Raw genomic sequence first — 14,792 nt, 5'->3', positions numbered from 1 at the left:
CACACACACACACTCTCTCTCAGATATTCACATATGCAAAGAAACAGCCACAGATACACATAGAAATATAACACAGAGATTGCAAAGTGGGAGACAAACAAATGGGAGTGTTTTAGAGCTGAGAAAATCAAAAAGTTTGGTAAGTGGGAGAAGGTAAGAGGCAGAAGAGACAGATGAGGTAGGTAGGTGGATAAGAGGAACAGCAAGGGACGAATTAAAGCAAAAGATCAAAAATAATCAGTCTCTAGTATACCTGCAGGTACAATAAAAGAGATGACCCTCTTTCTGTAGCTGCTTTGCCAGTTCCAGCTGATGATTGTTCATCAACTTTTCGTTTATGACCACTACGAGTGGCTTTCCTTTTTCCAGAGCCTCCAAACAGCTTCCTGCACCTACAAATATAAATTAAATTTGTTTAACACAATTTAAAATAAGTTAAGGTCCCCACGAAGTTTTATAGCTAGAACTCAAAAGTTAAAAAACTTAAGTTGACAGAACTACAAGCTAGGTCTTTCAATTATACATTCAAAATGACAAGAGTATAGTTATCAGTTGCTCCCTAATAAAAAGTGTTAGAAACTTTATTTGAAAAATACAGTATTTTATCACTGATGATGACATTATGGCCTATGATTCAGTGCTATGCTACTTGCTCTCTAGTACCAATGACCCTCGACTTATGATGGGGTATAACCGCATCATAAGTTGAAAACAGGCTGGGTGCAGTGGCTGATGCCTACAATCCCAACACTTTGGGAGGCCGAGGTGGGAGGATCGCTTGAGCCCAGGAGTTCAAGACCACTCTCAGCAACATAGAGAGACCCTGTCTCTGCTAAAAAAGAAAAAGAAAAAGAAAAAGAAAAATAATTAATAAGGCATGGTGGCTGTGGTCCCAGCTACTGGGGAGCCTGAGGCAGGAGGGCTGCTTGAGCCCAAGAGTTAGAGCTTGCAGTGAGCTATGATTGCACCACTGTACCCCATCCTGGGTGACAGAGAACCCACCTCAAAAAAAGGAAAAAAAAAAAGCGGTTGAAAATATTCTAAGTAGAAAATGCATTTAATACACCTAACCCACCACACATGACAGCTTAGCCTAGCCTACCTTAAACGTGCTCAGAACACACTTATATTAGCCTGTGGTTGGGCAAAATCATCGAACACAAAATCTATTTTATGATAAAGTGTTGAATATCTCATGCCATTTATTGAATACTGCAAGTGTAAAACAGAATGGTTGTATGGGTACTCGCAGAGCAGTTTCTACTGAATGCGTATGTGTATTGCTTTCACACCACCATAAAGTTGAAAAACTAAGTGAAACCATTGTACATTGGGCCATCTGGAGTATGCTTTGGGCATGGCCTTCAATGCAGATAAGATCGAGGTTTCACATACTGTATGTGAAATTATATTTCATTTCTATTCAACCCCAGGTAGAAAAGCAAGCCTACAATAGAGACAGGCAGGCATCAATAACGAAAAACCTTGACCACTTTGTATGGGTTTACATGTGAAGTGCTATCCCAGAAACAGTCAAGAATGGATTTCCATAAATATGCAAATATAAAATATTAGGATCAATTAAATTCTGAAATGTAAAATCATCTAGCTATTTTAAATGAGAGCAAAGAGATTGATACGTGAATAGATAAATCCTTTTTGGGTATCTTACGCTAGGGTGGTTAGTTAAGAACATTAACTCCGGAGGGGCACAGTGGCTCATGCCTATAATCCTAGCATTTTGGGAGGCCAAGGCGGGTGGATCGCCCCAGCTCAGGAGTTTGAGACGAGCCTGGGCAACACGGTGAAACCCCGTCTCTAATAAATACAAAAAAAAAAAAAAAAAAAATTAGCCGGGCGTGGTAGTGTGCGCCTGTAATCCCAGCTACTCGTGAGGCTGAGACAGGAGAATCGCTTGAACCTGGGAGGTGGAGGTTGCAGTGAGGCGAGATAGCGCCATTGCACTCCAGCCTGGGCAACAGAGCGAAACTCTGTCTCCAAAAAAAAAAAAAAGGAAAAGAAAAGAAAAAAAGAACATAAACTCCAGCACCAGATTGTTATCTGTCCACCACTTCCTGGCTGGACAAATTACTTAACCACTCTTGTGCCTCAGTTTCCTCGTGTAAAATGGAGATACTAACAGTACTTAGTTCACAGGATTGTTTAAAAGAGTAAAGTTAATATACACAAAGCATTCAGAGCAGTGCCAAAGGCTGTTACCTCCTAGGAGATACATTTTTTAATCACCAATCTTTTGGTAATGTCTATTTCTAAAGACTTTTCTCTCCTCAAACTAGACTTAAAAAAATAATAAATAAAAATAAACCTTCTTTAACAAGTCAAAACTGCATTGCTCCCCAAAAGCAGTTCTTCTGAATGCACTAAAAGTCTAATTAAGTAGCCCATCAGGGCGGTCCTCTGAAGAGGAAACAATTTACTCAGTATGTAGCTGTTACTATTTTTGACTGGATTCATTTCACTCACATTCAACAGAAGTGTAAACAATCTTACAATTCCACTTACTCCATGACCAATCCAACCAATCAGCAGGCAGAACACTCCTTTAGCTAAGCCCAAGTACTAATGTCAGGTTGACAATTTATTACACTTCACCGGGTGAATTATTTTGCCCCTCAGTGTTTAGGGTTTTTTATTGTAAAGATGGGCTACAGTGATTAATTTCCCATTCTTCTCTCACCCCAAAATACTAAGTTCTCTCCAATAAAGTTCTCAATTATCATATTCAAATAAGTTGTGTATTCAAAAAGGGCTACAGTGAGTTCAGCTAGCGATTTTATTTTACCTCGAAAAGGTTCAAGTGTCAGTTCCTTATTGGAGGGAGAGCATCAGGATAAAAAGCTAATGGATGCTGGGCTTAATACCTAGATGATGCACGGTACACGTTTACCTTTGTTAACAAACCCGCACATCCTGCATATGTGCCCCAGAATACCCCAGAACTTAAAAAAAATTAAAATTAAAATTAAAAGACCCAACCCTGAGATTCTAAGGCACCTTTACCTGCGTGACTAATAACAAGATCTGCTTTCTGGATATCTTCTTTCAAGGAATCCTTGTACCTGTAAACATCCAGAGTAAACGACTCAGTACTGAAGGGTTCAGGTACCACCGTTCCTCTACCAATTTGCAGGATAAGTCGGTTGTAACCGAGGCTCTCGATTTTCTGAAAGAGGAAATCAGAACACGAGGGCCTTTTAAACTGGCTATGTAAAACAGAGCAGGAACCACCATCACTACTCAAGTTTGACGTTAAGACCGGAGCACGGCCGCCAAAGAGCCTACCTGTGGCCAATTTCACTTAGTTTTCAAAACTAACGTATTCTCCGGTCCGGGGCCCGACGAGGAACCTCCCGAGCACTCGTGAATCTAAGCGACCCAGCTCGCAGAGTCCCGCGAAAGCCACAGCAAGAAAAGACTTTGGAAAAGGAGTCGCAAACTCGGGGGGAACCCAGGGACTACCCGTTCTGCCTCACTTGCTGAACTGCGAGAACCGGGAGCCCTGAGGGGACCACGCGCGCTGAGGGGAACCGCGCGGGCTCCGGTCAAGCGCTGAGGGGAAGGAGCCGGGCTCTGAGGCGAGCTCGGCTGACTGAGACGCCGGCGCCGACGCGCGGTCCACAGGGGGGCTGAGGAGAAACTGCCTAGCCCGGTGGAAAACCCGGGCTCGGAGGGGCGGAGCCGTTGGAAGGAGGGGCGGAGGACGCGGAGGCGGAGAATACAGCGCGGGGGAAGCCCGGGAAAGGAGCCGAAGAAATGAGGGAAAGGAACGGCCTGGGTAAATGGGAAGAGGAAACATGCGACCCCGAGTAGCCGGGTAGCCGAAGGGCCCCGCCGGGCGTAGGCAGGAGCCAGCTAAGGGGCAGCGGCACCTGTGGTAGAGTTGCGGGGGTTTCTTTCCGAGCGTGACGGTCAGGCAAGGCTACCGCGGCTGGCTTAGTAAGGCCGGAGACGGCGGGTGGCGAGCCAAGCCGCCGCCTGCTCGCCTCCCTCACTCACTTGCAGACTGTCGGGCGCCGACACACACGCAATGAGGTCGTCAAAGCTGGTGGTCCCTACGGTAACAAACACGCACTTCATGGCGCGGGTTCCTCAAGCCCTGATCGCAAGGGCCGGATGTGACGCAACTGAGGCCACGCACGTTGCAGCGGCTGCCTTCTGTGAGGGAGGCGGAAATCCGTAATGGCCGCCAGGGGGCGGAGGGGCCCCGGGCTGTGTCACCGGTTGGGTGGGGCAAAAGTCTATTGGTGGCCTAGGTGCCAGCCACTCTTCTAAGCCCCTTTATGTGTAGGAGCCAGCTCCTGAGACCCCTCACTATAAGGGAATGGGGAATTGCCAAATGTAATTAACTTTTTCAAAACTGGTGGGTAAAAAAACACCATACCCTAAGTATTGTGTTGGTGTCATTGCGTGGGTACCACAATCTTTTAATGACAGACAAGTTTGAGATTTTTTTGTTTGCTGCCAAGTTTTGTCAAGATATATTTAAGAGATGGTTTTACTTCGAGTTGGCTAAGGGAATATCAGAAATAAAAGTGCCTTGCCAGGCACAGTGGCTGTAATCCCAAGCTACTGGGAAGAATCGCTTGAGCCCAGGAGTTTAAGACTAGCCTGGGCAACATAGCAAAACCCTTGTCTCTTAAAAATATTATTTTTTAGGCCAGGTGCCAATGGTCAAGTATGTAATCCCAGCATTTTGGAAGGCCAAGGCAGGTATATTACTTGAGGTCAGGAGTTCCAGACCAGCCTGGGCAACATGGTGAAACCCTGTCTCTCCTAAAAATACAAAAAGCCAGGCATGGTGGCAGGTGCCTGTAATCCCAGCTACTCAGGAGGCTGAGGCAGGAGAATTGCTTGAGCCCAGGAGGCAGAGGTTGCAGTGAGTCCAAGATCCTGCCATTGCACTCCAGCCTGGGTGACACAGAATGAGACCCTGTCTCAAACAAACAAAAAAATGTAATTAGCCGGGGGTGGGAGCACCCACTTGTGGTCCTAGCTAGTCAGAAAACTGAGGCTGCAGTGAGCCATGATCACACCACTGCACTGCAGCCTGGACGACATTGAGACCCCGTCTCGAAAAAATTTTTAAAAAACTAAAAATAAAAGGCATCTTATAAGGTATGGGGTCTTGCTCTGTTGCCCAGGCTTGATTCTAACTCCTGGGCTCAAGCAGTCCTCCTATGGCAGGCCATGTCTCACTAACGAAGGCCTCCATAACAACTGTTTCAGTACTGAGTGGTGAAGTTAATATTAAAAGCTAAAAAAAGTCAGTGCCCTTATACAAAGGCTGGAATGTAACTAAAGCCCACCAAGAGTTTTGCCTAGGCCTTTCCTGGACCTTAAAACATGACAAAATAACAAAGGAATTATTGACCCATTCAGGATTAAACAAGTTTTATTGTAGGTCTGAAGAAACTCCCCCAGGGCTCCACAAACAAGTTTGTTGGGAGTGGAAGGAACTCTCCAAACCTCTGTGATTTAGCAGGAGGCAAGATAAGGGTAATCACGCCAGCACCTGGACTCATTTAGGGTTTTTTTTTTTTTTTTGAGACGGAGTCTCGCTCTCTCACCCAGACTGGAGTACAGTGGCATGATCACGGCTCACTGCAAGCTCCACCTCCTGGGTTCACGCCATTCTCCTGCCTCAGCCTCTGGAGTAGCTGGGAATACAGGCGCCCACCACCACGCTCAGCTAATTTGTTGTATTTTTAGTAGCGATGGGGTTTCACTGTGTTAGCCAGGATGGTCTCGAACTCCTGACCTTGTGATCTGCCCGCCTCGGCCTCCCAAAGTGCTGGGATTACAGGCATGAGCCACTGCACCTTGCTGGACCCATTTAGATTAAGTAAATTTACTGAGGTTCCAGAGGAAGGTCTTCAAGATTCAGACCTTATTTATAGATTTTAAAAAGTTAATCACTTATGTCTTTAGATGAATGCACACTTACATGTAGACATATAGCTTAGAAGGTATATAAGCTCTGGAAATCATCGTGATTTTGAGTTGGTCTGGTGATAATTTCCAGGCCTTCTCCCTGTAAACAGTTACAGAAATAAAAAACTCTCTTCCTCCCCAGTTTGTTTGCATCTTGTTATTGAGTCACGAAAAATAGTAGGCCCACCCTCAGTTTGGTCTGAGATCACTCCCGTCTCCGCCTCCGCTTCCCAAGTAGCTGGGCCTACAGGTGCATCAAAAGTGGCTTTTAGAAAATCACTCTAACTGGCTGGGTGCAGTGACTCACACTTGTAATCACAGCACTTTGGGAGGCTGAAGCGGGTGGATCACAAGGTCAGGAGTTCGAGACCACCCTGGCCAACATGGTGAAACCCTGTCTCTACTAAAAATACAAAAATTAGCCAGGCACGCTAGTGAGCGCCTGTAATCCCAGCTACTTGGGAGGCTGAGGCAGGAGAATTGCTTGTACTTGGGAGGTGGAGGTTGCAGTCAGCCAAGATTGTGCCACTGCACTCTAGCCTGGGCAACAGAGCAAGATTCCATCTCAAAAAAAAAAAAAAAAAATCACTGGAACTTGGGCTCTTTACGAACTGTGGTTCTCAAAAAACCAGGGCCCTCCAGGGTCCCCTGGAAGCTGCAAGCAGTTAACCCCCATTAGCAAGCATGACTTGTAAAATAGAGGTGATAAAGCCTGAAGCCTTGATCTACAATCTATTGAATTATTCCACTGAACCATTTAAATGTAAAATTACACATTAGCACAATAAAGTACTACAGATAACTTACACTTAGGCAGGCATGTATAGGAGAGGTTATTTCTCAAAACTCCCCTTTTTTCTCCTACCATCATACCATTGTTAAGATAATTGCTCACTCTATCTCCTTCTAATGTTTTGTGTATTCCCTATTTAAAATATCACCTTAGCTTATATTTGTGCTTTGCCCTGCCTGGATATATACAGAAGACAGGCTGTGAGAAGAAATTATTTCAAGGAGAAAAAGGATTGGAGGTAAATTGGGCCTAGAACATAGCCTGAGAAGACCCTTGGGCTTATTTCTACAGGGTGTTTCCTTTAAATCTTGAAGCTTAGGCAGTTGTCTTTTTGAAGAGTAACATGCACAATGGCAGGAAAACTTGCCATCTGCCTTTCTGAAAGTGACATCCAACAGAGACTTCTGGTTGGGACTTGGAAACTACCCAATCAGGACTCAGCTGTTTTCAACTAATGGGGACTACTTTTGAGTTATTTATTTGCATACACAGACTTGATTAAGGGCTGGGAGGAGAACTTTCCCTATTTAAGCCGGACCCACTCTTTGTTCTTTGGAGCACACTTAGTTTACATTGGAGGCTATGTTTCCCCATCTGCAGATCTCCTGCTTTTAGGTTGAGGTCTCCGAGACTTTGTTTTCTCCAAGGAGCACATTCACCTGGCTCTATGGGCCCTACGGGGTACACTCACACTTTGTGGAGTACTTTTGCATTTTGCAATGTACTTGTGCTTGGTGGAGTATGCTCACATTGCAAGTTTTGTGGGGACACTCATGCTCTGTTGCACTCAAAGGGATGCCTTTGTCACAGTGCTGTGGGTAACCCATGTTCTAAGGTAATGGTCTCCAACCAGCCACCTGATGGTGCACCAATGAATTTTATATTTAAAACCTGTGGAGAACATTCTTGTGCCTATTTAAGGCTCTGGATAAAATTAACCCAGGGTGATTTAAAACTCTTTTGACTAAATTGGGGAACTTTCTGTATCCCTAATCAAATTTATTTATGCATGCAATTAGAACAGAGGAATCTAGGTCTCTCAAAGACAATACAAGGCTTTCTTTAATAGATACTATGAAAACTCCAAATGCAATCAGGAATTTCAGATTGCCTTCTTGAGAGAAACTAATTCTGAACTCAGTTAGTGCCTCCAAAAACTTGAAAATCCTCCTAACCCAGATTATATTCCCAAGAAGGACTCAAACCCTTTGTTCCTCTTCCTTTCACTCCCTCTGCACTACCTCTACTTTATTCTCCTCTGCCACTACCTTCTTCACTTTCTGAACTTCCTTTTTTCTCCTCACTGTCTATCCCAGGCACACTACCCATAACCCCTCAACTCCTCTTATTGCCCCATTTAAAATAAGTGAAAATGCGGAGGGAGGTTAGACCATATCTTACATTCCTTAGTCTAAATCTCAACTCTTGGCGATTGTCCTAAAACTGACTTCCTTGAATTTGAATGCCACTTTGGTTTCATCGTAAGTGCGTACTAGCACAGACTCACCAAAATCTATCAATTAATTCACATGCTAGGGGTCATTGTTGTAGCTTAAACATGTATATGCCTAACTAAATGGATAAAACCTCTAGAGGACTTCCATTTCAAAAGGGACATGGCCGTAACAAAAGCAAAGAAAATAGCCTGTGATTTGTTGAAGGTCATTCCAGTGCTTTTCCTCTGGCAAATTAATTGGAAAGCCATTGAACGATTCACTCAAATAAAAGATGAGTCTGTCTTAGATTATTTTGACTGGTTCAAGAAAGCTTTCCAAGCTGGGCGCGGTGGCTCATGCCTGTAATCCCAGCACTTTGGGAGGCTGAGGCAGGATGACCACTTGAGGACAGGAGTTCGAGACCAGCCTGGCCAACATGGCGAAACCCTATCTCTACTAAAAATACAAAAATAAGCTGGGCATGGTGGTGCATATCTGTAGTCCCAGCTACTCAGGAGGCTGAGGCACGAGAATCACTTGAGCCCAGGAGGCAGAGGTAGCAGTGAGCTGAGATGGCACCACTGCACTCCAGCCTGGGCAACAGAGCAACACTCTGTCTGAAAAAATAAGAATAAAAATAAAAATCTTTCCAGCAAAATTCTGGTATCAAGGACTTAACAGAGGATACCATTAATCTTTTTGATTCCAGTTTTCTTTCAGAGCTTAAATGAACTCTTAATGCCTTAGTCAAACAATATAACCTCAATTGAACCTTTAAGAAATCCCACAAAACTGCCTCCTTGGCAAACTATCTCTCTAAGACTTTGTAAAGAGACAAAGGAAGAATAAATAAGACACTTGATTATCAGGAAAAGGCCACCACGTTCATGGCCCTACATATTCAGCAATTTAAAAAACAATCACAGAACCAAAATGTTCTCAAGATTCTGGGAAACAGGATCTATTTCTTTCACAAGGGCTTTTATCACTACAAAAGAGGTTATGAAAAATACAAATGATGGCTTCAGAAGAACCCAGATAAAGCTAAGAAAAATGCAAGATTTTTCTTCATTACAAGATTGGGGTGCTTCAGGGAGATAAGGGCGATCTTATTCCTTCTGTGAACCAGCTAAAGAAGGTTGGTTTGCAAATAAATAACAAATTGGTCCAGGCATGGATAGATACTGGTGCCACACTCTCAGTGCTGAACTCCAACTCTTTTTCAGATCGCCTTCCCTAGAGTAGTCAAACCACCCAGATGATAGGGGTCCCCAGCCAGCCAATGATAGTCAAGCCAAATCCAATTCCTTATCAGATAGAACCCATCATTGGATACCATAGCTTTCTCCTTCTCCCCTCTCTTCCCGTACATTTATTAGGAAAGGATTTCCTTGAAAAGAGTCAAGCCAACATTTTTTACCCATAAGGGAAATGTGTTATTTTAGGAATAAACTCACCTGAGACCTCTACCTTAAAAAACAAAAACAAAAACAAAAAACAAGGGGGACTTGCTCTGTCACACAGGCTGGAGTGCAGTGGCACAACCATGGCTCACTGCATCCTTGACTTCCTAAGCTCAAGTGATTCTCCTACCTCATCTTCCTGAGTAGCTGGGATCACAGGTGGTCGCCACCACAGCTGGCTCATTTTTTACATATAGAGACGAGGTCTCACTATGTTGCCCAGGCTGGCCTTAAACTCCTAGGCTCAAGCAGTGCTCCCGCCTTGGCCTCCCAATGTGCTAGGATTACAGGCATGAACCACTGCACCCAGTCTAAGACATCACTTATGTGTTTCCCTTGTGAGCCCATGTCTGTCCAGCCATTTCTGAATAACCTACCTTAAGGGAATTATCTGAGACCCTATGGGCAAAAACGAATACCAATATCTGTCTTTTTCACACAGCACCACCAATTTTCATTCAGATAGATCCTAACAATTCTCTTCTAAATGCGAAACAATACCCCCTCAATTCTGAGGCATTACCAGGCATGGAACCTATTATTGATTATTTTATTTCTAAGGGACTCATTGTCCCCTGTACTAGCCCATGCAATACCTCAATTTTACCCGTGCAGAAACATAATGGGAGAGGATGGAGGTTTGTTCAACAACTTAGAGCTGTAACCAATATTGTTATTCCTGACACCCCATTGTGCCTGATCCACCTACACTCTTACATAATGTGCCTTCTGACACCCAATATGTCTCTACTCTTGACCTCTGTGTTGCCTTTTTCAGCATCCCTGTTTACCTGAAAGTTTCTTTTCACCTTCATGTGGAGAGGCCAGCAATATACATGGACAGTGCTTCCTCAGGGATATACTGAGAGCCCTATCTATTTTTTCCAGATTCTTTGAGCAGACCTGAAAAAGGTAACCTTTTTATAAGGTTCAACCCTGTAACAATATATTGATGATATGCTTTTATGTTCGCCCTCTCAAAACACTTACCTTGCTGACACTCTTCATTTTGTTTCTGTCAACTGACCCTCAATAAATGTCATAAGGTCTCTAAAGAAAAATTACAATTTGGTCAAGATTCATCTAAATTTCTTGGATATGTATTAACTTCCTCAGGGTTAAGCCTTGATCCCTCTCACATTCAAGTCATCTTTTTCCTCACCTTACTTGCTACAAAAAGGCAGCTCAGAGAATTTTTAGGGCCTGTGGATTACTGCAGAATATGGAACCTAATTTCTCTCTAATGGTACAACCGTTATATTCCTTACTTAAAGCCTCTTTTCCCCATTTCCTTGTCTGGATTACTGATGGTGAACAAGCTTTCCAAGTTTAAAAAACTCAATTGTCCACTACCCCTACCTTATGACATCCAAATTATTATGATTTTCCCTTTTTGTGCATGAAGGAGAGGGTAACACATTAGGGGGTTTGCCTTAGCCCCTTGAGGGCAACTATCAACTGATTGGCTATTATAGTCAATAGCTGTACCCTGTGGCACAAGTATTGCCCCCCTATCTGAGAACCATTGTTATTACTTCTATGTTTGTAAAGGCCACTAAAAAATAGTCATACAGTCCCCTCTCACTATGTATGCCCCTCATTCCATTGAAAGCCTCCTCACTTTTCATCATACCCAACATCTTTCAGCCAGCCGATTGACCTCCTATGAGATACTATTTTCTTTTTCTCCCAATTTAGCCATTGGCCACTGCAATCTATTAAAACCCTTTTACCATATCCAGTGGAAGACATCCTGTGACTGTGTCAGTTTTACAGATACCCTCCTTTTACAAACCAGCATATACCCAAAGGAAACGCCTCTACCCAACCTGGACTTTGTCTAGTACACTGACGGGTCTTCTTTCAAGAGCCCTGCTGGCTCTTACCTCACAAGATATGCCATAGTTTCCCTAGCAGAGACTATTGAATAGGTCCCCCTACCCACAGTCTAGTCAGCTTAACAAGCAGAATTGCATACCCTCACATGAGCCTGTTTGCTGGCTGGAGGCAAAACAACTAACATTTTATACAGATGGTAGATTCGCCTTTGGGTTGCACATAATTTCGTATGCCCTGGAAACAATGAGGTTTTTTGACCTCCTCCAGACAACCTATTAAAAATAAAGATTTTTGTTTTGACATTTTTAAAAGCTATTCAGGCTCTATTATCTCTTGCCATTATCAAGATCCAAGGACCCTCCCCTGAAAACTCTGAAGACAGTAAGGGCAAGCATCTTGTTGATGCAGCTGCTGAAGCTGCAGCCCTACAAGTAACTCCCTTTATAGTAACCAAGGAACTCATTTAACTGACCAAGTATTAGCAAAAATTTGGAACATTTAGCCCATTCTGCAGCATTTTCATTATGCATACCACTCCAATCTTTTGGGCTGGTTGAATAGATAAATGGGGTTATAAAAACCCAATTTGCGGAGAACCTACGTATTTTTAACCTGCCCTGGCATAAGGCCCTCCCATTGACATTGCTAGTTTTACAATCCACACCTACTAGGAAACACTCTCTCTCCCCTTTTGAGATCGTTGCTGGTCTGCTGATGTACCTGACTGAAGAAATGTTTTCCCTGCTCAGTTACAGGGAGACTTCCTAACCTACTACCAAGGCCTTGTCAAAGCTTTAAAGACTAACCACCACCAGGTTGTGGAATCCTTTTACAGGCCCAAATCGGATGGCGACCTCTAGCATCGCAGCCTCCACCCTAGTGATCATGTACGTTGGTAGAGACATCAATTGAAAGACTACCTTCAGCCCTATTGGAAGAAGAACTCTTTTCAGGTACTGTTAATCAATCTCTGTGCTGCCAAGTTACAGTGTATTGACTCTTGGATACATATATCTCACCTAAAAATGGCACCAACTCCTGGAGAATCTTGGACATCAATGCCAGTGTTTAATACCAAATTCAGATCACTAAAACCCCATCTCCAGGCCAAGAAGACAACATATAAGGTTGACAACTAACCCAGGATTCCAGACCAGGCCTGTATGAGTAATATGCTCAGCCCTTACATTTACTTTATTTTTGCCTTGATTGTCATAGCTTTGGGAATTCTGTGTATTTTAGACATTTTTTGACATGTTAAAATTTAAAATAGTTCCCAGACAGGGCAGTTCCAGATGAACATCCTGTTTGAGCCTCTGAGCTAAGGCAGTGCCTGTAACCAGTAATTGGAGCTGAGACACAGTGGCAGGAAAACTCCCACCAGCAGCCTGAAAGGAGCATCCAACAGACTTCTGGTTCTGGTTTGAAAACTACCCGTTTGGTAGTCAGCAGTTTTCAACCAATTCGGACTGAAAGAGTTTGCATTCTTCATTTGCACATATGGACCTGATTGAGGGCTGGGGTGGGAACTTTCCCGATAGCATGCTTTCAGTTTACAACAGAGGCTGTGATTGTTTTTTTAGAAAATAAAACTCTTCGGCCAGGTGCAGTGGCTCACTCCTGCAATCCCAGCACTTTGGGAGGCCAAGGCGGGTGGATCCCCTGAGGTCGGGAGTTCGAGACCAGCCTGACCAACATGAACAAACCCCGTTTCTACTAAAAATACAAAATTAGCCGGGCATGGTGGTGCATGCCTGTTATCCCAGCTACTCGGGAGGCTGAGGCAGGAGAATCACTTGAACCTGGGAGGTGAAGGTTGCAGTGAGCCAAGATTGCACCATTGCACTCCAGGCTGGGCGACAAGAGTGAAACTCTGTCTCAAAAAAAAAAAAAAAGAAAACTCTTCTTTGTTTTTCCTTTGCAGACCTCATGGTCTTTTGTTAACAAAATTAATGATAATGGTGAAACTACAGTTTTATAACAATAAATATAGAAAGGTCATGGTTGAATAATGAAACAAGCATAATCATTTTCTGCCCAAATAGAGCATAAAATATGAATATTTAGTGAAATATAAAGACACAAATATTCAAAAGTATTACTTGTCCTAAAAAAAAAAAAAATCCAGGACTTAAGATTTCTACACATGAATCAGAGACTATAATGCCTCATTTGCTATGAATTATACCACAAAGCACAATAAGCTACAGAGACCATTTCTTATATGTGGACTAAGAAAGAAATACATTTACTATTAAAATAAAACCCTAAAAATAGTTTAAAAAACCACTTCTAGCTGATACATTAGAATAGAAGCAGAATAGACCAATGTGTCCTAGATATCACACCACCCCGCTACTCTAGCTATATGACCTCAAAGAAATCATTTAACCTCTGTTGAGCCTTAGTTTTCTCACTTACAATGAAAATGACAGATTCAGATTAGGTCTTTTAACTATACACTCTATAACTCCAAGAGCAAATATTCTGCTGTTTGATGACAAAGCAGGAAAAAATAAAATTCTTAATACATAATATAAATCCATATTTAATGTTAATGTCACATCTTGTACTGATCATATTGATTCTTATATTTATCACTAACATTTGTATGGCACTTTACAGTGTTACTAAACGTCTTCATGTTCATCATCATATTTTAATTACACAACTTCCCTATGAAGTAACAGAATGGGAGAAGTTAAGCTGTTTGCTCAAGATCACATATCTGGGAAGCAACTTACTGAAGAAGTCCAGCTCTTGAGCTGTTTAAGCCTGGGCAGGTCTTTTCTTGCCTCCCTGAGGTAAATCAAAGCAACCAATGAACTTTAACTTTGTACACTCTGTTTCATTTGTTATTCTCCTTCCTGGGTTATTTTGGGGGTTATTATTTTATTTCTAATTTATACATGACCACTAGGTTATTCCCATTTGGTAGCAGCAATAGCTGGGAATCTGATATTATTGCATGATTATTCAATCTCTGCATTAATGGGTTATATAGATTAATAGTAATGTATTATAAAGGACTATTTCCTGTTAGGCAAGAGACAACAGAATTCCCTTATGAATTTTGTCTGTCTGCCAATTTTGTCTTCAAGTCAATTAAAAATTTATGCTGCCAGGAAGAAGAATAGTTTTTGATATCAGGATTGGCAAATATTTGTGTTTCTATGTTTAATCTTGATCTGTGCCTGAAGTTGTAGATCTGAAGTTATAAGTTCTCTGTGAATCTGTGTGGCTATAATTCAGAAAGATCTTTACATCTCATTGAATCTGTGAAACTTTTTCCTATAAGATATTAAATTA

The 14,792-nt window shown here is 42.6% G+C and overlaps 1 protein-coding gene across 21 annotated transcripts in view; it reads right to left on the bottom strand.

Annotated features, from left to right (window-relative positions):
- The window catches only part of ALG13 (ALG13 UDP-N-acetylglucosaminyltransferase subunit), an 82,266-nt gene extending 78,067 nt beyond the window's left edge, over positions 1 to 4,199 (bottom strand). For 3 of the 21 annotated variants that reach the window (XM_009198137.4, XM_009198140.2, XM_003918150.5), the window contains exons 1-3: positions 3,891 to 4,147; positions 3,022 to 3,184; positions 254 to 392 (exon numbers count right to left, since the gene is read on the bottom strand). In XM_009198137.4, coding sequence (XP_009196401.2) covers positions 254 to 324 — 71 coding nt within the window. In that variant the 5' untranslated portion in view covers positions 325 to 392; positions 3,022 to 3,184; positions 3,891 to 4,147. Of the gene's footprint in view, positions 1 to 253; positions 393 to 3,021; positions 3,185 to 3,303; positions 3,654 to 3,890 lie in introns of those variants that run through there. The other 18 variants (XM_009198142.2, XM_003918153.5, XM_009198141.2 and 15 more) reach the window with 15 other exon arrangements.
- Between the last annotated feature and the right edge of the window lie 10,593 nt (positions 4,200 to 14,792).

Source organism: Papio anubis, chromosome X (assembly GCF_008728515.1).
Source record: "Papio anubis isolate 15944 chromosome X, Panubis1.0, whole genome shotgun sequence".
NCBI classification, from domain to species: domain Eukaryota; kingdom Metazoa; phylum Chordata; class Mammalia; order Primates; family Cercopithecidae; genus Papio; species Papio anubis.
Note: the sequence above shows the minus strand (reverse complement) of the source record. Positions and strands in the feature narration are given on the sequence as shown.